General features: G+C 43.9%; 1 protein-coding gene across 1 annotated transcript in view; it reads right to left on the bottom strand.

Moving 5' to 3' along the window:
* LOC143935830 (vasoactive intestinal polypeptide receptor-like) overlaps nt 1-17,785 on the bottom strand; it is a 228,802-nt gene that overhangs the window by 144,352 nt on the left and 66,665 nt on the right. Inside the window, exon 5 of the mRNA XM_077459946.1 lies at nt 12,808-12,905. Within this exon, the coding sequence (XP_077316072.1) occupies nt 12,808-12,905 (98 nt within the window). The remainder of the gene's footprint in view (nt 1-12,807; nt 12,906-17,785) is intronic.

The following is a 17,785-nucleotide window of genomic DNA, read 5'->3' as shown; positions in this document are numbered from 1 at the left end:
TTGCTAAACAAACAAAAAAAGATGCAAAAAAAAAATAAAAAATCATGTTTAATAGTTTGTTATAAAATTTTGCAAACAGGTCATTTTTCTCCTTCATTGAAGTGCGCTGATGAGGCGGCACTGATAGGCTGCACTGGTGGGCACTGATAGGCTGCATTGGTGGGCACTGATAGGCTGCATTGGTGGGCACTGATAGGCTGCACTGGTGGGCACTGATAGGCATAGTTAAGGCGGCACTAATAGGCACAGATAAGGCGGCACCGATGGGCACAGATAAGGCGGCACTGATGGGCAAAGACGGGCACAGATAAGATGGCACGGATGGGTGGCCCAGATGGGTGGCACGGATGGGTGGCACTAAGGGGCACTGATAGGTACCACTGATAGATGGGACTGATGGGCACTGATAGGTGGCTCTGATAGGTGGCACTGCTGGGCGGCACTGCTGGGCACTGATGGGCACTGATGGGCGGCACTGCTGGGCACAGATATGTGGCACTGGGGTGCAGCACCTTTGTTGAGGCAGATTGTGGGCACTGCTGGGTGGCACTGTGGGCACTGCTGGGTGGCACTGTGGGCACTGCTAGGTGGCACTGTGGGCACTGCTGGGTGGCACTATGGGCACTGCTGGGTGGCACTGACAGGGGGGACACATTTTTTATTAATGTGGCAAAGCAGGGGGCAGGTGGGCACTGGCAGGGGGCAGGTGGGCACTGTCAGTGCGAGGAGGAATAATAGCCGATTACCGGCTCGGTTATATCACATGATCAGCTGTCATTGGCTGACAGGTGATCACGTGATAAGGGGTCGGGATCGACCCCTTGCACGGATCGGTGATCAGGCGAGTTTCGTAGACTCGCCGATCACAGGGCGCGCAGGCCGCTCGTGCACAGGATTACGTCAATAGACGTAGTAGCGGAAAAGGAGATCCGCTCTGTAGCCGTCATTCGGCTATAGCGCGGGTCTCAAGTGGTTAAACTTTTTGACATTTACTTTCACCTGGTGATCTGGCCAGTGAGTCTGTTTTTTATTTACCTTAACCGCTTGCGGACCAGCCGCTGCAGTTTTACTTTGGCTCTGCTGCGCGAATTCACGTTATACTACGTGATCTCGCAGGGCTTGCATAGCAGGTGCGCACCCGCCGTGAGTCAGATTGCGTGTCCGCGGTGATACCGCGATTGTCTCATGGAGAGGAACAACAGGGAAATGCTAATGTAAACAAGCATCTCCCCGTTCTGCCTAGTGACACTGACACTGATCACAGCTCCCTGTAATCGGGAGCGGTGATCAGTGATGTGTCACACACAACCCCTCCCCCTACAGTTAGAATCACTCCCTAGGACACACTTAACCCCTACAGCGCCACCTAGTGGTTAATCCCTTCACTGCCAGTCACATTTGCACGGTAATCAATGGCGCCATTACTAATAAAAAAATTATTAATAAAAATGCCATAAAACTATCCCCTATTTTGTAGACGCGATAACTTTTGTGCAAACCAATCAATAAACACTTAATGTGATTTTTTTTACCAAAAATATGTAGAAGAATACATATCGGCCTAAACTGAGGAAAAAAAAAATTTTATATATATTTTTAAGGGATATTTATTATAGCAAAAAGTAAAGAACAATGCGTTTTTGTCAAAATTTACGCTCTTTTTTTGTTTATATCGCAAAAAATAAAAACTGCAGAGGTGATCAAATGCCTCCAAAAGAAAGTTCTATTTGTGGGAAAAAAAGGACGTCAATTTTGTTTGGGAGCCACGTCGCACGACCGCGTCAGTTAAAGCGACACAGTGCCAAATCGCAAGAAGTGCTCTGGTCTTTTGCCAGGCAAATCCTCCGGTGCTGAAGTGGTTAAATTAACAGACCAAGCTGTCCAGTAAAATTGTCAGTTAGGGGAGACAAACCACTGACAGGGGTGCTTACAATGATCAGTTTTATTCATTTATGTAAAACCTTCATCCCAAAAGGAAAATAAATTGTAATTGTTTCAAAAGCATGTAAGCATGCTCTTCCATCCAGAGTGGAGACACCCTATGACAACGTGTGTTACTGATCAGATCCCCAGGTGAAAGTATAGGAGGAAAAAGCCTAATAAAAGAAAAAGAATACAACCCTCACATTTAAAACTTCTGACCCCAGCCCCCCCCCCCTATTCTTACTGGAACTTGATCCGATCCAGCGATGTGCACAAAAAACAGCAGCTCTCGCCACTGCATAGCTTCCAACTGTCCCTGATTTCGAGGGAATGTCCCTCATTCCTCCTAATTTGTCCCTCATTTTGGTCTGATCTATATGGTTGTATATATAATACACTTTTTTTCTTTCAAAAAGTGTTTTTCTTTCAAAAACCTTTCTTCCAAATTCTAAATTGCTCCATTTGTAAATTCCAAAAGCCAATATAAAGGAATAGTAGTGGTAAAAAAAAAGCGCTTGTGGGTTTAACCAATCTTGTTTTTTGTACAATTCTCCTTTAAGGGGGCGTGGAAAGGGGTGTGTCCTATGCCTGCATACTTTTGCTGATAGGTCCCTCATTACCATCTCAAAAAGTTGGGAGGTTTGACACTGTCTCCCTCTTCATTGGGCAGATTGATAGCAGTAGCAGCCATTGGCTCCTGCTGCTGTCAATCAAATGCAGCAGCAGGAATGAGGGTGCGGGGGGACAGGGCCAAGTCCCTCGGCCTGTGTCAATAGACACACACTGGGCAGCTCAGGAGCGAGCATGCACAGGTGCCATCATGGAAAGTGGATTTACATGGGGGGCACTCACTGAGGGCCTGGAGCACCAGAGGGAGATCCCAGAAAAGAAGGATTGGGGCTGCTCTGTGCAAAACCATTGCACAGAGCAGGTAAGTATAACATGTTCGTTATTTTAGTTAAAAAAAAACAAAAAAAAAACCAGCAGGCGTATTGTCACTCTAAGAATTGGTAAGCTGCAATATATTATATTTTTATTTTTGTTTTTTGGGTTTATACTACTGTTCTTTACCTACTACTGTTAAAATAAAAAACAAAAACATTTTAATCAGCCAACAAAATCTGGCGTCAATGTAAAATCAGTGGTTATAAATGGCAGCTTTTAAACGTCGGAGAAAGTGGATTTAGTAAACATCCCCTGTCCCCATCATGGTCCCCGAGCCTGCTCCTATATATAACAATATCTCTCTTTCTACTTGGCCATTACCCCTGTTGGAATGGATACCTTTAATGAAAGAGATTACCCTGTCACTGGGCTTTGAGTAGAACAGATAGCTCTGTCACAGGTAATTAGCCCATTCCAGAACCCTATGAATGTTGCTGAATGCCAAACTCTGTTTATCCCATTTTCTTCTCTATTCAGTTTGGTGTCTGAAAATTGGTGCCCATCCAAGTACATATCTCTATTATGCAACTATTCTGTTTATGTTTTTTTTTATGCTTTCACTTTTTTTTTTTTTAAAGTCACGGTATTGAAACCGTCAGCTGCTATTCAAATATTGTCATCTGGGATCCACATTTTTATAGTATATAAAACCACTTTATGTCATTATGTTACAGTTCCTGGAAAAGGTATTCACACCCCTTGACATTTTCCACATTTTGTCACGGTACTACCAAAAAGCAAGGCAAGGAGAGCATTAATCAGAGAATCTTTTTGGTACGCATATTTTTGTTGTGGGTGGTTTTGCAATAAAGAGTTTTAAGCAGTATCACGCTCTGTTGGTATACTTTGTTCTTTCTATGTGAGATATACCGGACCACCATATTAGTCACAGAGACATCTAGCGGCCAAGGAGGAGTTGGTTTTGGTATTGTGAAGGCTCAGGTTTTCAGTGAGTTGGTGAGTGTACCCCCAAAAGGGGTTTCGTTTTGGAACACAAGAGGTGGATCGTGAGGTGGAAGCTGCTTTGTATCCCTTCTTTTTCACAAATAGAACTGTCTCCAATCACCATCATTTCTTGGGCACTGGAAGAAGTCACTTTGAATAGAAGTGTGTAGTCATGCGCTGCTATATATAGAGAGTGGACTCTTGATATCAGGATTTAAACTTTTTATATATTCTATGATATCATTCGGAAAGTCAGTCGGAAATCCACCGAAAGTCCGTCGGAAAAGACCGTCGGACCTAGTCCCTCGAAAAAGGCCGGTTGTGTGTATGCGGCATTAGAAGAAAACTTGAGACTGGGGCAGAGGGTCACCTTCCAGCAAGACAACGACCCTGAACATACAGCCAGAGCTACAATGGAATGGTTTAGATCAAAGCATATTCATGTGTTAGAATGGCCCAGTCAAGGTACAGGCCAAATCCTATTGAGAATCTGTGACAAGACTTGAAAATTTCTGTTCATAGACGCTCTCCATCCAATCTGACAGAGCTTGCGCTATTTTGGAAAGAAAAATGGGCATAGATGTCACTCTCTAGATGTGCAAAGCTGGTAGAGACATCCCCAAAAAGACTTGTAGCTGTAATTGCAGCAAAAGGCGGTTCTACAAAGTATTGACTCAGGGGGGCTGAATACAAATGCACGCCACACTTTTCACATATTTATTTGTAAAAAAAAAATTCTAATTTTCCTTCCACTTCACAATTTTGTGCCACTTTGTGTTGGTCTGTCACACCCCCCAAAAAAAAATCTAAAATAAAATCTAAAATAAAATACATTTATGTTTGTGATTCTAAAATTATAAAATGTGGAAGATTTCAAGAGGTATGAATACTTATTCAAGGCACTGTATATAGCTTCACTGTTGGCTCATTGTATCAATCCCATTAAGAGTAGCTAGCAGAAAATCCTATATAGCAGACATTTGTTTTTCCGGGACGCCTTTACGTGTGTATCCTATCTACCCTAATTAGAGTACTGTCAGTTAGACATGATCAGGTAGCATTAGACAAGATAGGAATAGTCTCCCATAAGACACTCTGTGTTTCGGAAGTTCCCAGTGGGACCTAACCATTTTATTATCACTTTAGGCAGGCAATTCCTTCTGTGTCCATCTGCCAGACAAAAAAATTAAGAGTTCTCTTGTGTTACACTTATTTGCATTTTAGAAACTGCTAAGGTTCATTAAGCAGTATCAGAAGAAGCACATGGCGTTCCAGTGGCGTATATTGTCCTCTTGTGATTTAATATCTAATACACTGGTGATTACTTTTCTATATCAAAATAATGGACCGTGAGTAAATGTCAATCAAGAACGAGTCTAATTCTGTATACCGCAGGGAAGCTGGGCCAGAAAAAGGAACATAATCTCAGGAAGAAATGACCCCACCGCCCTCAAAAATGAGAAATCAAATCATGAATACTTATTTTCTTGTCAGTTCCAGTATTTCTTCTCTAATGAAAACACTTCTTAATATAATGTTGATGATTTGTATCCTCTACAGCTCATCAGCATAGCTGATGAGCCCAGAGCTGATTGGTGCCTTATGTAAATGTTTTATAATTACAAGGACAATAAAAGTAGATCAAGTGATAGACTTTCAGTGTTACACAATTACATTTGAGGATGCACAGCGTGAAGGCAGTCAATTTACTTTATTTATTTTTTTCTTCACAAAGTTGATGTTGAAGCTTAAAGCCTGTTCGAACCTTCAGTTTGAATGCATTCCAGGTTCATCAAAATAAAAAGTTGTCAAAGTCTTATGTCCCGTACACACGATCGGACTTTCCGACAACAAACCCATGGATTTTTGTTCGAAGGTTGTTGGCTCCAATTTGTCTTGCATACACACGGTCACACAAATGTTGGCCAACAATTCAAACATGGGAACGCGGTGATGTACAAGATGTACAACGAGCCGAGAAAAAGGAAGTTCAATAGCCAGTGCGGCTCCTTCTGCTTGATTCCAAGCATGCGTGAACTTTTGTGTGTCGGACTTGTGTGGACACGGTCAGAAATTCTGACAACAAAGTTTTGTTGGCGGAAAATTTGAGAACCTCCTAGCCAACATTTGTTGGCAGAAAGTCAGACAACAAATGTCCGATGGAGCATATACACGGTCGGACTTTCAGCCAACAAGTTCACATGCAATATTTGTTATCGGAAAATCCAATCGTGTGTACGGGGTATTAGAGTATGTTTTCTTTCTCAAGCAGCCACAGCTTAGTAGAAAAGCACGCCCCCTGCCAGCAGATGCAAAGTGAGACACTTGTTCTCTGTATGGAAGCAGTGGTCTCATTGCAGTGGTCTGACACGCCCTCTACTGACTCCAAGCAGATTGGAGAACTCTAGGCCCTTGTACACGCGATCGGAATGTGTCCGATCGGAGTGTTTTGTCGGATATTCCGACTGTGTGTGGTCAGCATCAGACTGTTTCCATCGGAATATCCGTTGGACCAAATTTTCCAACTTGCCGGAAATAGTTTACGACAAAATGCTCCGATCGGACATACTCCGATCATGTGTATAGAATTCTGATCGGACAAAGTGCCATGCATGCTCAGATCAAATTTCTACATCAAAGCTATTGGCTACTAGCCTGAACGTAGTCCCATCGTAACGAAATTACGTCATCACGTTCTTAACGATTGGATTTTCCGACAACTTTGTCGGACCGTGTGTATGCAACAGTTTCGGACAAGATCCGTCGGACAAAATCCGACGGACAAAATCCAATGGATTTGGTTGTCGGAATCTCCGACCGTGTGTACAAGGGCTAGCTCTGATTTAGCAGGGGGCATCAGACTTCTGCAGAGCGATCAGTGCTTCCCTGTAGAGAGCAAGTGTACTGGCTTGGGGACAGGCTTTTTTTTTTTTTTAAATAAAACAACAAACTAGGACTTTGCACACCGTTTTCTCATGCACATGGAATGCATTTACCTAATTTAAACTGAACAAAGGAAAAAAAATAATAACTTCACTTAAAGTGCTTCTAAAGGCAGAAGGTTTTTTTTTTTTTACCTTAACCACTTTCAGACCGGACCATTTTGCTGGTAAATGACCAGAGGTCTTTTTACACTTTGGCACTGCGCTGCTTTAACTGGTAATTGCGCGGTCATGCAATGTTGTACCCAAACAAAATTTGCGTCCTTTTCTTCCCACAAATAGAGCTTTCTTTTGATGGTATTTGATTGCCTCTGCGATTTTTATTTTTTGCGATATAAACGTAAAAAGACCGCAAATTTTGAAAAAAAATGATAAATTACTACTTTTTGTTATTAGAAAAATCCAATAAACTCAATTTTAGTCATACATTTAGGCCAAAATGTATTCAGCCACATGTCTTTGGTAAAAAAAAAGTCAATAATTGTATATTTATTGGTTTGCGCAAAAGTTGTCACATCTACAAACTAAGGTACGTTTTCTGGAATTTACGCAGCTTTTAGTTTACGACTGCCTATCTCATTTCTTGAGGTGCTAAAATGGCAGGGCAGTACAAAACCCCCCCAAATGACCCCATTTTGGAAAGTAGACCCCCTAAGGAAATTGATAAGAGGCATGTTGAGCCCATTGAATATTTTATTTTTTTGCCTCAAGCGATTGAATAATGACAAAAAAAAAATTTTTTTTTTTTTTTACACAAAGTTGTCACTAAATGATATATTGCTCACACATGCTATGGGCGTATGTGAAATGACACCCCAAAATAAATTCTGCTGCTTCTCCTGAGTACGGGGATACCACATATGTGGGACTTTTTGGGAGCCTAGCCGCGTACGGGGCCCCGAAAACCAAGCACCGCCTTCAGGCTTTCTAAGGGCGTAAATTTTTGAGTTCACTTCTCACTACCTATTACAGTTTTGAAGGCCATAAAATGCCAAGATGGCACAAAACCCCCACAAATGACCCCATTTTAGAAAGTAGACACCCCAAGCTATTTGCTGAGAGGCATGTTGAGTTCATGGAATATTTTATATTTTGCCACAAGTTGCGGGAAAATTACAAACTTTTTTTTTTTTTTTTTTTTCACAAAGTTGTCACTAAATGATATATTGCTCATGCATGCCATGGGCATATGTGAAATGACACCCCAAAATAAATTCTGCTGCTTCTCCTGAGTACGGGGATACCACATATGTGGGACTTTTTGGGAGCCTAGCCGCGTACGGGGCCCCGAAAACCAAGCACCGCCTTCAGGCTTTCTAAGGGCGTAAATTTTTGAGTTCACTTCTCACTACCTATTACAGTTTTGAAGGCCATAAAATGCCAAGATGGCACAAAACCCCCACAAATGACCCCATTTTAGAAAGTAGACACCCCAAGCTATTTGCTGAGAGGCATGTTGAGTCCATGGAATATTTTATATTTTGCCACAAGTTGCGGGAAAATTACATTTTTTTTTTTTTTTCACAAAGTTGTCACTAAATGATATATTGCTCACGCATGCCATGGGCATATGTGAAATGACACCCCAAAATAAATTCTGCTGCTTCTCCTGAGTACGGGGATACCACATATGTGGGACTTTTTGGGAGCCTAGCCGCGTACGGGGCCCCGAAAACCAAGCACCGCCTTCAGGCTTTCTAAGGGCGTTACAGTTTTGAAGGCCATAAAATGCCAAGATGGCACAAACCCCCCCCAAATGACCCCATTTTGGAAAGTAGACACCCCTAAATTTAGGGGTACACTAGTGAGACTAGGTAATAAATGGCGGGTGCCCTGAAACTATAAAAAAATAACTAACCAACCAGCGTCACCTGTAACAGTTATATGGTGATCACTGGTGAAAGGGTTAACTAGGGGGCAATCAGGGGGCTTTATGCGGTAGTATATGGGGGTCCCTGGCGCTATAAAAAGCTGCAGCGAACCTAAATACCTACCTGCCTAACTAGCGTCACCTGTGACACTAATACAGCGATCAGAAAAACGATCGCTTATTAGGCTGGGTTCACACTGGAGCGATGCGGGAACGCCACGAATGCGCGGCGGGTTCCCGCATCGCATGCCTCCCGGCGGCAGTTCACACTGCCCTATGCGAACTGCTGGGAGTGTCAGTGAAATGTTACTGACACCCCCAGATCAGTTCGCATATCGCAGTGCGATCTGCAAACTCGGATCGCATGGTGTGAACACCCATGCGATCCGATTCTGCTGTGGGCCAAAAAAAGGGTCCCGTGCGAATTTGCGGCGGGTGTGGCGGGTGCGGCGGGTGCGGCGAATGGCTGAACTCGAATCGCACAGAGATCGGATGTGATTTGCACTGCAGTGCGGTGCGAATCACATCCGTTCTCATAAACCACTGCAATGTGAACCCAGCCTTAGTGACACTGGCGACGGGGGGTGATCACGGGGTTAAACCTTTATTGGGGGGGTTAGGGGGGTACCTTAGAACTAAAGGGGGCTAACCCTAACTGCCCTAACAGTTATTAGTCACAAATGACACCCGCCGGGTGATCAGGGGGTTAAACCTTTATTAGGTAATAAATGGCGGGTGCCCTGAAACTATAAAAAAATAACTAACCAACCAGCGTCACCTGTAACAGTTATATGGTGATCACTGGTGAAAGGGTTAACTAGGGGGCAATCAGGGGGCTTTATGCGGTAGTATATGGGGGTCCCTGGCGCTATAAAAAGCTGCGGCGAACCTAAATACCTACCTGCCTAACTAGCGTCACCTGTGACACTAATACGGCGATCAGAAAAATGATCGCTTATTAGGCTGGGTTCACACTGGAGCGATGCGGAAACGCCGCGAATCCGCAGCGGGTTCCCGCATCGCATGCCTCCCGGCGGCAGTTCACACTGCCCTATGCGAACTGCTGGGAGTGTCAGTGAAATGTTACTGACACCCCCAGATCAGTTCGCATATCGCAGTGCGATCTGCAAACTCGGATCGCATGGTGTGAACACCCATGCGATCCGATTCTGCTGCGGGCCAAAAAAAGGGTCCCGTGCGAATTTGCGGCGGGTGCGGCGGGTGTGGCGGGTTCGGCGGGTGCGGCGAATGGCTGAACTCGAATCGCACAGAGATCGGATGTGATTTGCACTGCAGTGCGGTGCGAATCACATTCGTTCTCATAAACCGCTGCAATGTGAACCCAGCCTTAGTGACACTGGCGACGGGGGGTGATCACGGGGTTAAACCTTTATTGGGGGGGTTAGGGGGGTACATTAGAACTAAAGGGGGCTAACTCTAACTGCCCTAACAGTTATTACAGTCACAAATGACACCAATGCAAAAAAAAATAAAAAATGACATTGGTGTCACTGTGACTGGGGGGCAGGGGTACTTGGGGGGGTGATCGGGGGGTAAAGGGGGGGTGTGAGTGTGCCTGGCATGTTCTACTGTGTGTGTAGAGTGTTGGTGCAACTCACCGATCCGCTCTCCTCCGTGTCGGAACGGAAAATACCGACACGGAGGAGAGAATACATCACTTCCTCTCCTGTGTTTACATTACAGGAGAGGAAGTGATGTCACGGGGGATTTCTATTCGTCGGGAGCGATCGCGAGGGGGTGGCCATGAATGAATGGCCGCCCCCTCGTCCCGGATCGCTCCCGGACGAAAACCGACCGCCGCAGGCACCGGGCGGGGGCCCGATCGGGCCCCCGACCCGCGGGAGGCAAGGGACGTACATGTAAGTCCTTATGCCTGCCCGTGCCATTCTGCCGACGTACATCGGCGTGCGGCGGTCGGCAACTGGTTAAAGGGTAACTCCACTTTCATGGGGAGAAAAAAATAGCAAATAAAGAAAAAAATAATATAGCACATATAATTGCGACACTAATCATATTGTAATTTAATGTTATTAAAAATAACCTTTCCTTTTCAACCTGCTGCCATTGTAATTTTCCGAGAATGCATTGCAATATGGCTACATGGAGTTGTTCTGTACACACAGTGTGTAGTGACCACTCCCCAGAAACATAATTTCCTGCTTGTGTGATTGGCTCACCGATTTTCCTAGAAGTCTGCCTAGGATACAACTCAGATTTCAGGCTTCCCCTGCAACAAAAATGTCATTTTTGGAGAGATACTTTCAATAGGAACAGGTCTAAAGGGATGCTGGCCCAGCAGATTTCCTGTAGCTGCACACCTGACAGTTAATTATGAAACCACTCCCATTAGACCCACTTAGTACAGAGGCACAGAATAATGCCCTGTACACACGTTATGACTTTCCGATGGAAAATGTGCGATCGGATCATGTTGTCGGAAAATCCGATCGTGTGTGGGCTCCATCAGACTTTTTCCGTCGGAATTTCCGACACACAAAGTTTGAGAGCTGGATCTAAAATTTTCCAACAACTGTTTACATTCCGATCGTGTGTAGACAATTCTGACGGACAAAGTGCCACGCATGCTCAGAATAAATTACGAGACGAAAGCTATTGGCTACTGGCCTGTTTATAGTCCTGTCATACGTGGTCTACGTCCCCGCGTTCAGAATGATCAGATTTTGTGTGACCATGTGTAGGCTAGACAAGTTTGGGCCAAAATCCGTCGGAAAGTCTAACCGTGTGTACAGGGCATAAGACACAAGGATTACTTCAGAGTAACAAAAGGTAGAAAAATTTGGTCTGAAATCGTACCTGAATCGGTGAATGGAGATGCACTGACTCCTGCTGTGAGCCACTGTGTTCTCCAGTGTGAACCCAGCCTTATGGTAAAAAGCCTTCTGTGTGCAGCCCCCCCATACTTACCTGAGCCCCATCTCAATCCAGCAATGTGCATGAGAGCAGTGGCTCTCCAGGGTCTCTCTGCTCATCGGCTCACACAGCAGCGGGAGCTATTTGACTATTAGAAAATCAAACAAAAATTATTGATCTAAAAATTCTACTGGTGTATGGCCAGATTAGTCATCAAATTTTTTGACTAATGCCTGTGCTAAAGCATGGGAGAGCTTAAATAAGAATATAGATAAGAATAAACTTTCTTTCTCTCTGAACTTTCGTCCGCCAAGAACGCGATGATGTACAACACTACGACGAGCTGAGAAAATTAAGTTCAATGCTTCAGAGCACGTGTCGAATTGTTTCCGACCATGCGTAGGAATTTTGCGCATCGGAATTGCTACAGACGATCAGAATTTCCGATCAGAACTATTTGACTATTAGAAAATCAAACAAAAATTTTTGATCTAAAAATTCTACTGGTGTATGGCCAGATTAGTCATCAATTTTTATGACTAATGCCTGTGCTAAAGCATGGGAGAGCTTACATAAGAATATAGATAAGAATAATGCCACGTACACACGATCGGATTTTCTGTCGGAAAAAACTTGGATGGTTTTTCCGACGGAATTCCACTCAAGCTTGGCTTGCATACACACGGTCACACAAAAGTTCTCTGAACTTTCGTCTGTCAAGAACGCGATGATGTACAACACTACGACGAGCTGAGAAAATTAAGTTCAATGCTTCAGAGCACGTGTCGAATTGTTTCCGAGCATGCGTAGGAATTTTGCGCATCGGAATTGCTACAGACGATCAGAATTTCCGATCAGAACTTTTTCCGTCTGAAAAATAGAGAACCTGCTTTCAATCTTTTGCTGGTGGAAATTCCGCCAACAAAAGTCCGATGGAGCATACACACGGTCGGAATTTCCGACCAAAAGCTCTCATCGGACTTTTGCTGGTGGGATTTCCGATCATGTGTACGGGTCATAAGGAGAGCTGTTGTTGCATCATGGAAGCCAATTTTTTTTTTGTCCCTGGTTCAGACCAGCTCAGCTATGAATTTAGAAGGAAAGGTCACACTGCACATTGTTTGACCTTTCTCGTGTACCGGTCAATTAAAGTAATGGAGATTTAAGTCACAATATTACATAAAGCGATGTTTTTCAGAATTGCACTGGGGTTATAATATATGAAGCTGGGACTGGAAAAGTAATTCTTCTTAACCTCCCATAAAGCAGAAATCAGTAGAATACACTCACCTAAAGAGGGAGAAGATGCTGATGGCACTCACCAGTGCCAGCAGAGAAGCGGCATATCCGCATGTGTACAGGATCTTCACTGTGTAGAAATGTCCTCTCTAAAACATAAAGACATAGTCACTCACTGATCATATACATAGATAATGATGACAACTAGACACATTCCGGTATTATTCATTCCAGTGTTCTTTTTCTTTTCTAGCAAAGTCAGATGAACAACATTTAACGGGAAAATGAATCCAGCCAATGAAATTAACACCTAATTTTAAGCAGTAGGAATACCTGCACTTGAAAATTGGTTTTGTACAAGTAGACCTTGGATGTCATGTTCCCCTTGTTATATTCCTGCTTTAATTTTAGGATGGAGACTACCATTTTCTAAACATGTTAAGATTTCCAACTTACTTTGAGCATTCCAAGGCATAGGGATCGGAGCAGATATAAATGTTTTTATTTTTATTTTTTCTACTTTCAATACTTTATTTGAGTATTACAAAAAGACAAAATGGAGCAGGTAGAGAACACAGAAAAGAGTGAGTTAATTTTGTTATACATTATAACATAGAAAAGGTAGTCCAAAAAGTGCATACAACTGGCATAGTAAAGTGACGGACTGGCTTCTACATTAGCAACTGTGCTACACTTTGACACCCCAAATGGGATCAAACTTTGTCACGGGGGAAGTGACGACACTCCTTCTCATATGTTTACAGTAGGTCAAAGAAGCCCTACAGCACAGAGGTAAACACAAATGATGTAACCAGTATACAATTGATATTAACATTGATACCAGGAGGATTAAAGTGTAAGTAAACCCCTCTATCGTTTTCAGCCAAGGAAGCTGCCATCTTTGCCTCTGTTTAATATAAAACTACCATGATGCTGCACATGTGATCAGTCATGACACCAGCCATTGGATGGTTTAACAGTTTGATTGAGAGCACAACCAATGGGAGTGTTACATTTACGGCATGCCCCGGAAATGAAACTGTTTTATGGATGGGTTTACTTCCACTTTAATGAGAAGAGTGGCCATGACAGAGCCCGGGGGCCAGACAAGACCATTGTTATAGTAACCTAGTAACCTAGTATCCTTCGGAGATATTGAAGAGAAAGGAGGACAAAGGTTCATGAATAACAGAAAGAGCAGACATGGAAAATAGAGGGAATAAGAAACCAGGGAGAATATATGTGATACCATTTTGGACTAAATCAGTCTTAGCCCTTGTACACACGGTCGGAGATTCAGATGGAATGTGTCCTATCGGACCGTTTTGTCGGATAATCCGACTGTGTGTGGTATGCATCGGACTGTTTCCGTCGGAATATCCGTCGGACCCAATTTTTCAACTTGTTGGAAATATTTTCCGACAAACTGGTCCGATCGGACATACTCCGATCATGTGTAGAGAATTTTGATCGGACAAAGTGCCACGCATGCTCAGATCAAATTCCTACACCAAAGCTATTGGCTACTAGCGCGAACATAGTCCAGTCGTAACGAAATAACGTCATCACGTTCTGAACGATCGGATTTTCCGACAACTGGGTCCGACCGTGTGTATGCAACAGTTTCGGACACAATCCGTCGCACACAATCAGTCGAACAAAATCCGACGGATTTGGTTGGCAGAATGTCTGACCGTGTGTACAGGGGCTTAGAATCTAGAAAATAGTGAGCCGGTAGATCTACAGGTATGGAATTGTCATGTACTTTGCCCATGGTTCCCAAGTCAAACATCTCTGAGGAGTTTAAGAGCTTACTAACCATCTTCTCCTGGGCCATGATCCAGGAGATTTTCCTCTTGCTTCTAGTGAAGGAGACAAATGGTTGCTTCCATGCGCTGGCAATAGTTAGTTTAGCTCCCGTTAAAATAAATAAAATGAGTCGTTGCTGAGTCTATTGGGAAATTGAGCAGTGCAATAAGGGGGGATTTTGGGATAGATAAGCCTGATATCTTTAGAAGCATGTTAAAAACTTTCTTCCAAAAGCTTTTAATTTTGGGACATTCCCACCAAACATGTAACATGTCTCCTATGTGGTCACAGCCTCGGAAACAGAGTGGGGAAGTAGAGGGGTAGAGTTTAACCAATCTAGTGGGGACCAAATACCATCTTATCATGACTTTTAGGTTAGCTTCTGCCAATGCTATGTTCACAATGACTTTGATGGCCCTGAGCAGATATTCATTTTTACTTGTCACAATAACAAGTCTATCGAGAGTTGACAGCCAACGTGTTTCAGGAGGTTATCCTAGAAAATCCCCCATGATCAGGGTTAAGGTTTATTGTGCAGAAGGAATCTGAATGAATGGCTAATCCTGCATTTTAATTCCTTGTAAACAAAAGCTTGCTCATTTAAAATTATCTGGGCTGTCAGAGAAATCAATACCTAAATCAATTACAGTAAAACCTTGGATTGCGAGCATAATGTGTTCCAGAAAAATGCTTGTAATCCAAAGCACTCTTATATCAAAGTGAATTTCCCCAGGAAATAATGGAAACTTAGATGATTCGTTCCACAACTATTTATTCATAAGTCCTTCAGTTTATAGTCTATATATAAAAAGATTATAGGAATGTGATAGGTTGTGTAAAAATAAAATGTCCATTCACAAATAGCAGCCTCCACAAGGGGATTAGAAGCAAAATCCAGCAGGAGCTACAAAGTATAAAAGAGAAGAGAGGAGCCCCTAAGTGTAGCAATATGGTTACATTTAATAAAGGTACAACATTTAACAACTCACCTGGTTGATAATTAAAAGAGGCACGTCTAAGTATGCAGGCATCCAGGGTAAAGCTGTCAACATAGACCATCCTCCACACCACCGGATCTCACCGCTGTCAGTCTGCAATTGTGATGAAAACTACCCTGCAATAAAGGGACCTGAAAGCGAGGCTTGAATCGCTCGTGGAGCGCAATGTGGAAGGGGTGATGTCGATGGCAGTGTTGAAGATGGTCTATGTGGACAGCTTTATCCCGGGTGCCTGCATACTTAGATGTGCCTGTTTTAATCATTAAGCATGTGAGTTGCTAAATGTTGTACTTTCATCAACCGCTTCCCGCCCGCCGGCCGTCAAATGATGTCTGGGCAGCATGGCTCTCGTTCTGGGTGGACATCATATGACGGGCTCCCAGAATGACTGCTTCCATGCGCGCCCGTGGGGACACGCATCGACTCGATCGGTGGTGCAGCGTGTCAGTCTGACACACCGCTACACCGATCTCGTATCCAATCGCGGCTGATCACGATGTAAACAGGAAGAGCTGCTGATCAGCATTTCCTCACTCGCTTCTGACAGATGCGAATAGAGGAGAGCCAATCAGCTGCTCTCCTGACAGTGAGGGTCTGTGCTGATTGTTTATCAGTGCAGCCCCCTCGGATGCCCACCCAGGACCACTAGGATGCCGCCAGGACCACCAGGGATGGCCACCACACTGGACCACCAGGTATGCCACCCTAGAACATCAGGGAAATGCCAATCAGTGCCTAGGCAGCTGCCAATCAGTGCCCATCCCCAATGCTTACCAGAGCCAACAGTGATGCCTAACAAAGCCACCTATCAGTGCCAAATATCAGTGCCCATCAGTGCCCAGTAGTGCCACCTATCAGTGCCCATCAGTGCCCAGCAATGCCACCCATAAGTACCCATCAGTGCAGCCTATCAGTGCCCACCAGTGCCACCCATCAGTGTCCATCAGTGCCACCTATTAATGCCCATCAGTGCTGCATATCAGTGCAACCCATCAGTGCAACCCATCAGTGCTGCCTACCAGTGCCCATCAGTGCCGCCTATCAGTGCCCATCTTCAGTGCCCGTCAGTGCCACCTCATTGGTGCCAACTCATCCGTGCCGCCTTATCAATGCCCATCAGTGAAGGAGAAAACTTACTTATTTACAAAGTTTTATAACAGATACAAAAGAAAAACTTTTTTTTGTTTAGCAAAAAATAAAAAACGCAGAGGTGATCAAATACCACCAAAAGAAATCTCTATTTGTGAAACAAGATGATAAAAATTCTGTTTGGATGGCAGTGTAGCATGTTCGTGCAATTGTCATTTAAACAGCGACAGGGCTGAAAGCTGTAAATTGGCTTGGGCAGGAAGGGGGTATAAGTGCCCTGTATTGAGGTGGTTAAATCTAACCATATTGCTGCACTTAGAGGCACCTCTCTTCTCTTTTATACCCAGTTGTGACGTGACGCTACTTGTATATCAAGACATTGCTCGTTTATCAAGTCAAAATGTATTCAAAAAATTAGCTTGTCTTGCAAAACACTCTTAAACCAAAGTTATTCTCATTCCAAGGTTTTGCTGTGTTTGATTAATTAGAAACCTCCACCAAGCTTGTAGTCAACCACCAGACACCTGCCTGTTCTTCCTTATGACATTTAACCTTTCTTCCCCATCCAGCTCCCATGAAGGAAAAAAAATGGTAAAGCAAATAGAAGAACATGCATGACAACTCATGGGGCCCCCGGGCAATAGGAGATTATGGGGCCCCCAGGCAATCAGAGATTATGGGACCACACAGTATACACAAACACACACACACAGTATACAATCACACAGCATACACAGACATGTTTCTATTGGCTGAGAAGGAACTGGAGAGGCGGGGCAGCTATAATCTCGAGATTTTTAGACCAAAAGGATGTCAGTAAGGGGCATTTCAGAGACAGATGTAAAAAAAAAAAAAGATTTTTACATACTGTCCCTGGTTTTACTGAGGCTGGCAACCCTGATGGGGCCCCTTAGTGGCCCAGGGCCCTCGGGCAGTGCCCGAGTAGTTGAATGGTCAGTCCGCCCCTGCATGCAGGTAGGTGTTACCACTGCCCCTTCCATCACTGTCCATGTCTAGTACTGGAACCATTTTAACATTTAGCTGGTTTAGAATCAGAGAAACTCATTTAACACTATGCACATGTTACTGTGTATGCAGGTTTAGTTGTACTGTGGTTCCTGGGTTTCATTTTA

The sequence above is a fragment of the Lithobates pipiens genome, unplaced genomic scaffold, assembly GCF_037356315.1.
Source record: "Lithobates pipiens isolate NorthernLeopardFrog02 unplaced genomic scaffold, aLitPip1_a1.2 Scaffold_28, whole genome shotgun sequence".
Lineage (NCBI taxonomy): Eukaryota > Metazoa > Chordata > Amphibia > Anura > Ranidae > Lithobates > Lithobates pipiens.
The sequence above is the reverse complement of the archived record's forward strand: the minus strand, read 5'-3'. Positions and strand labels throughout refer to the sequence as shown.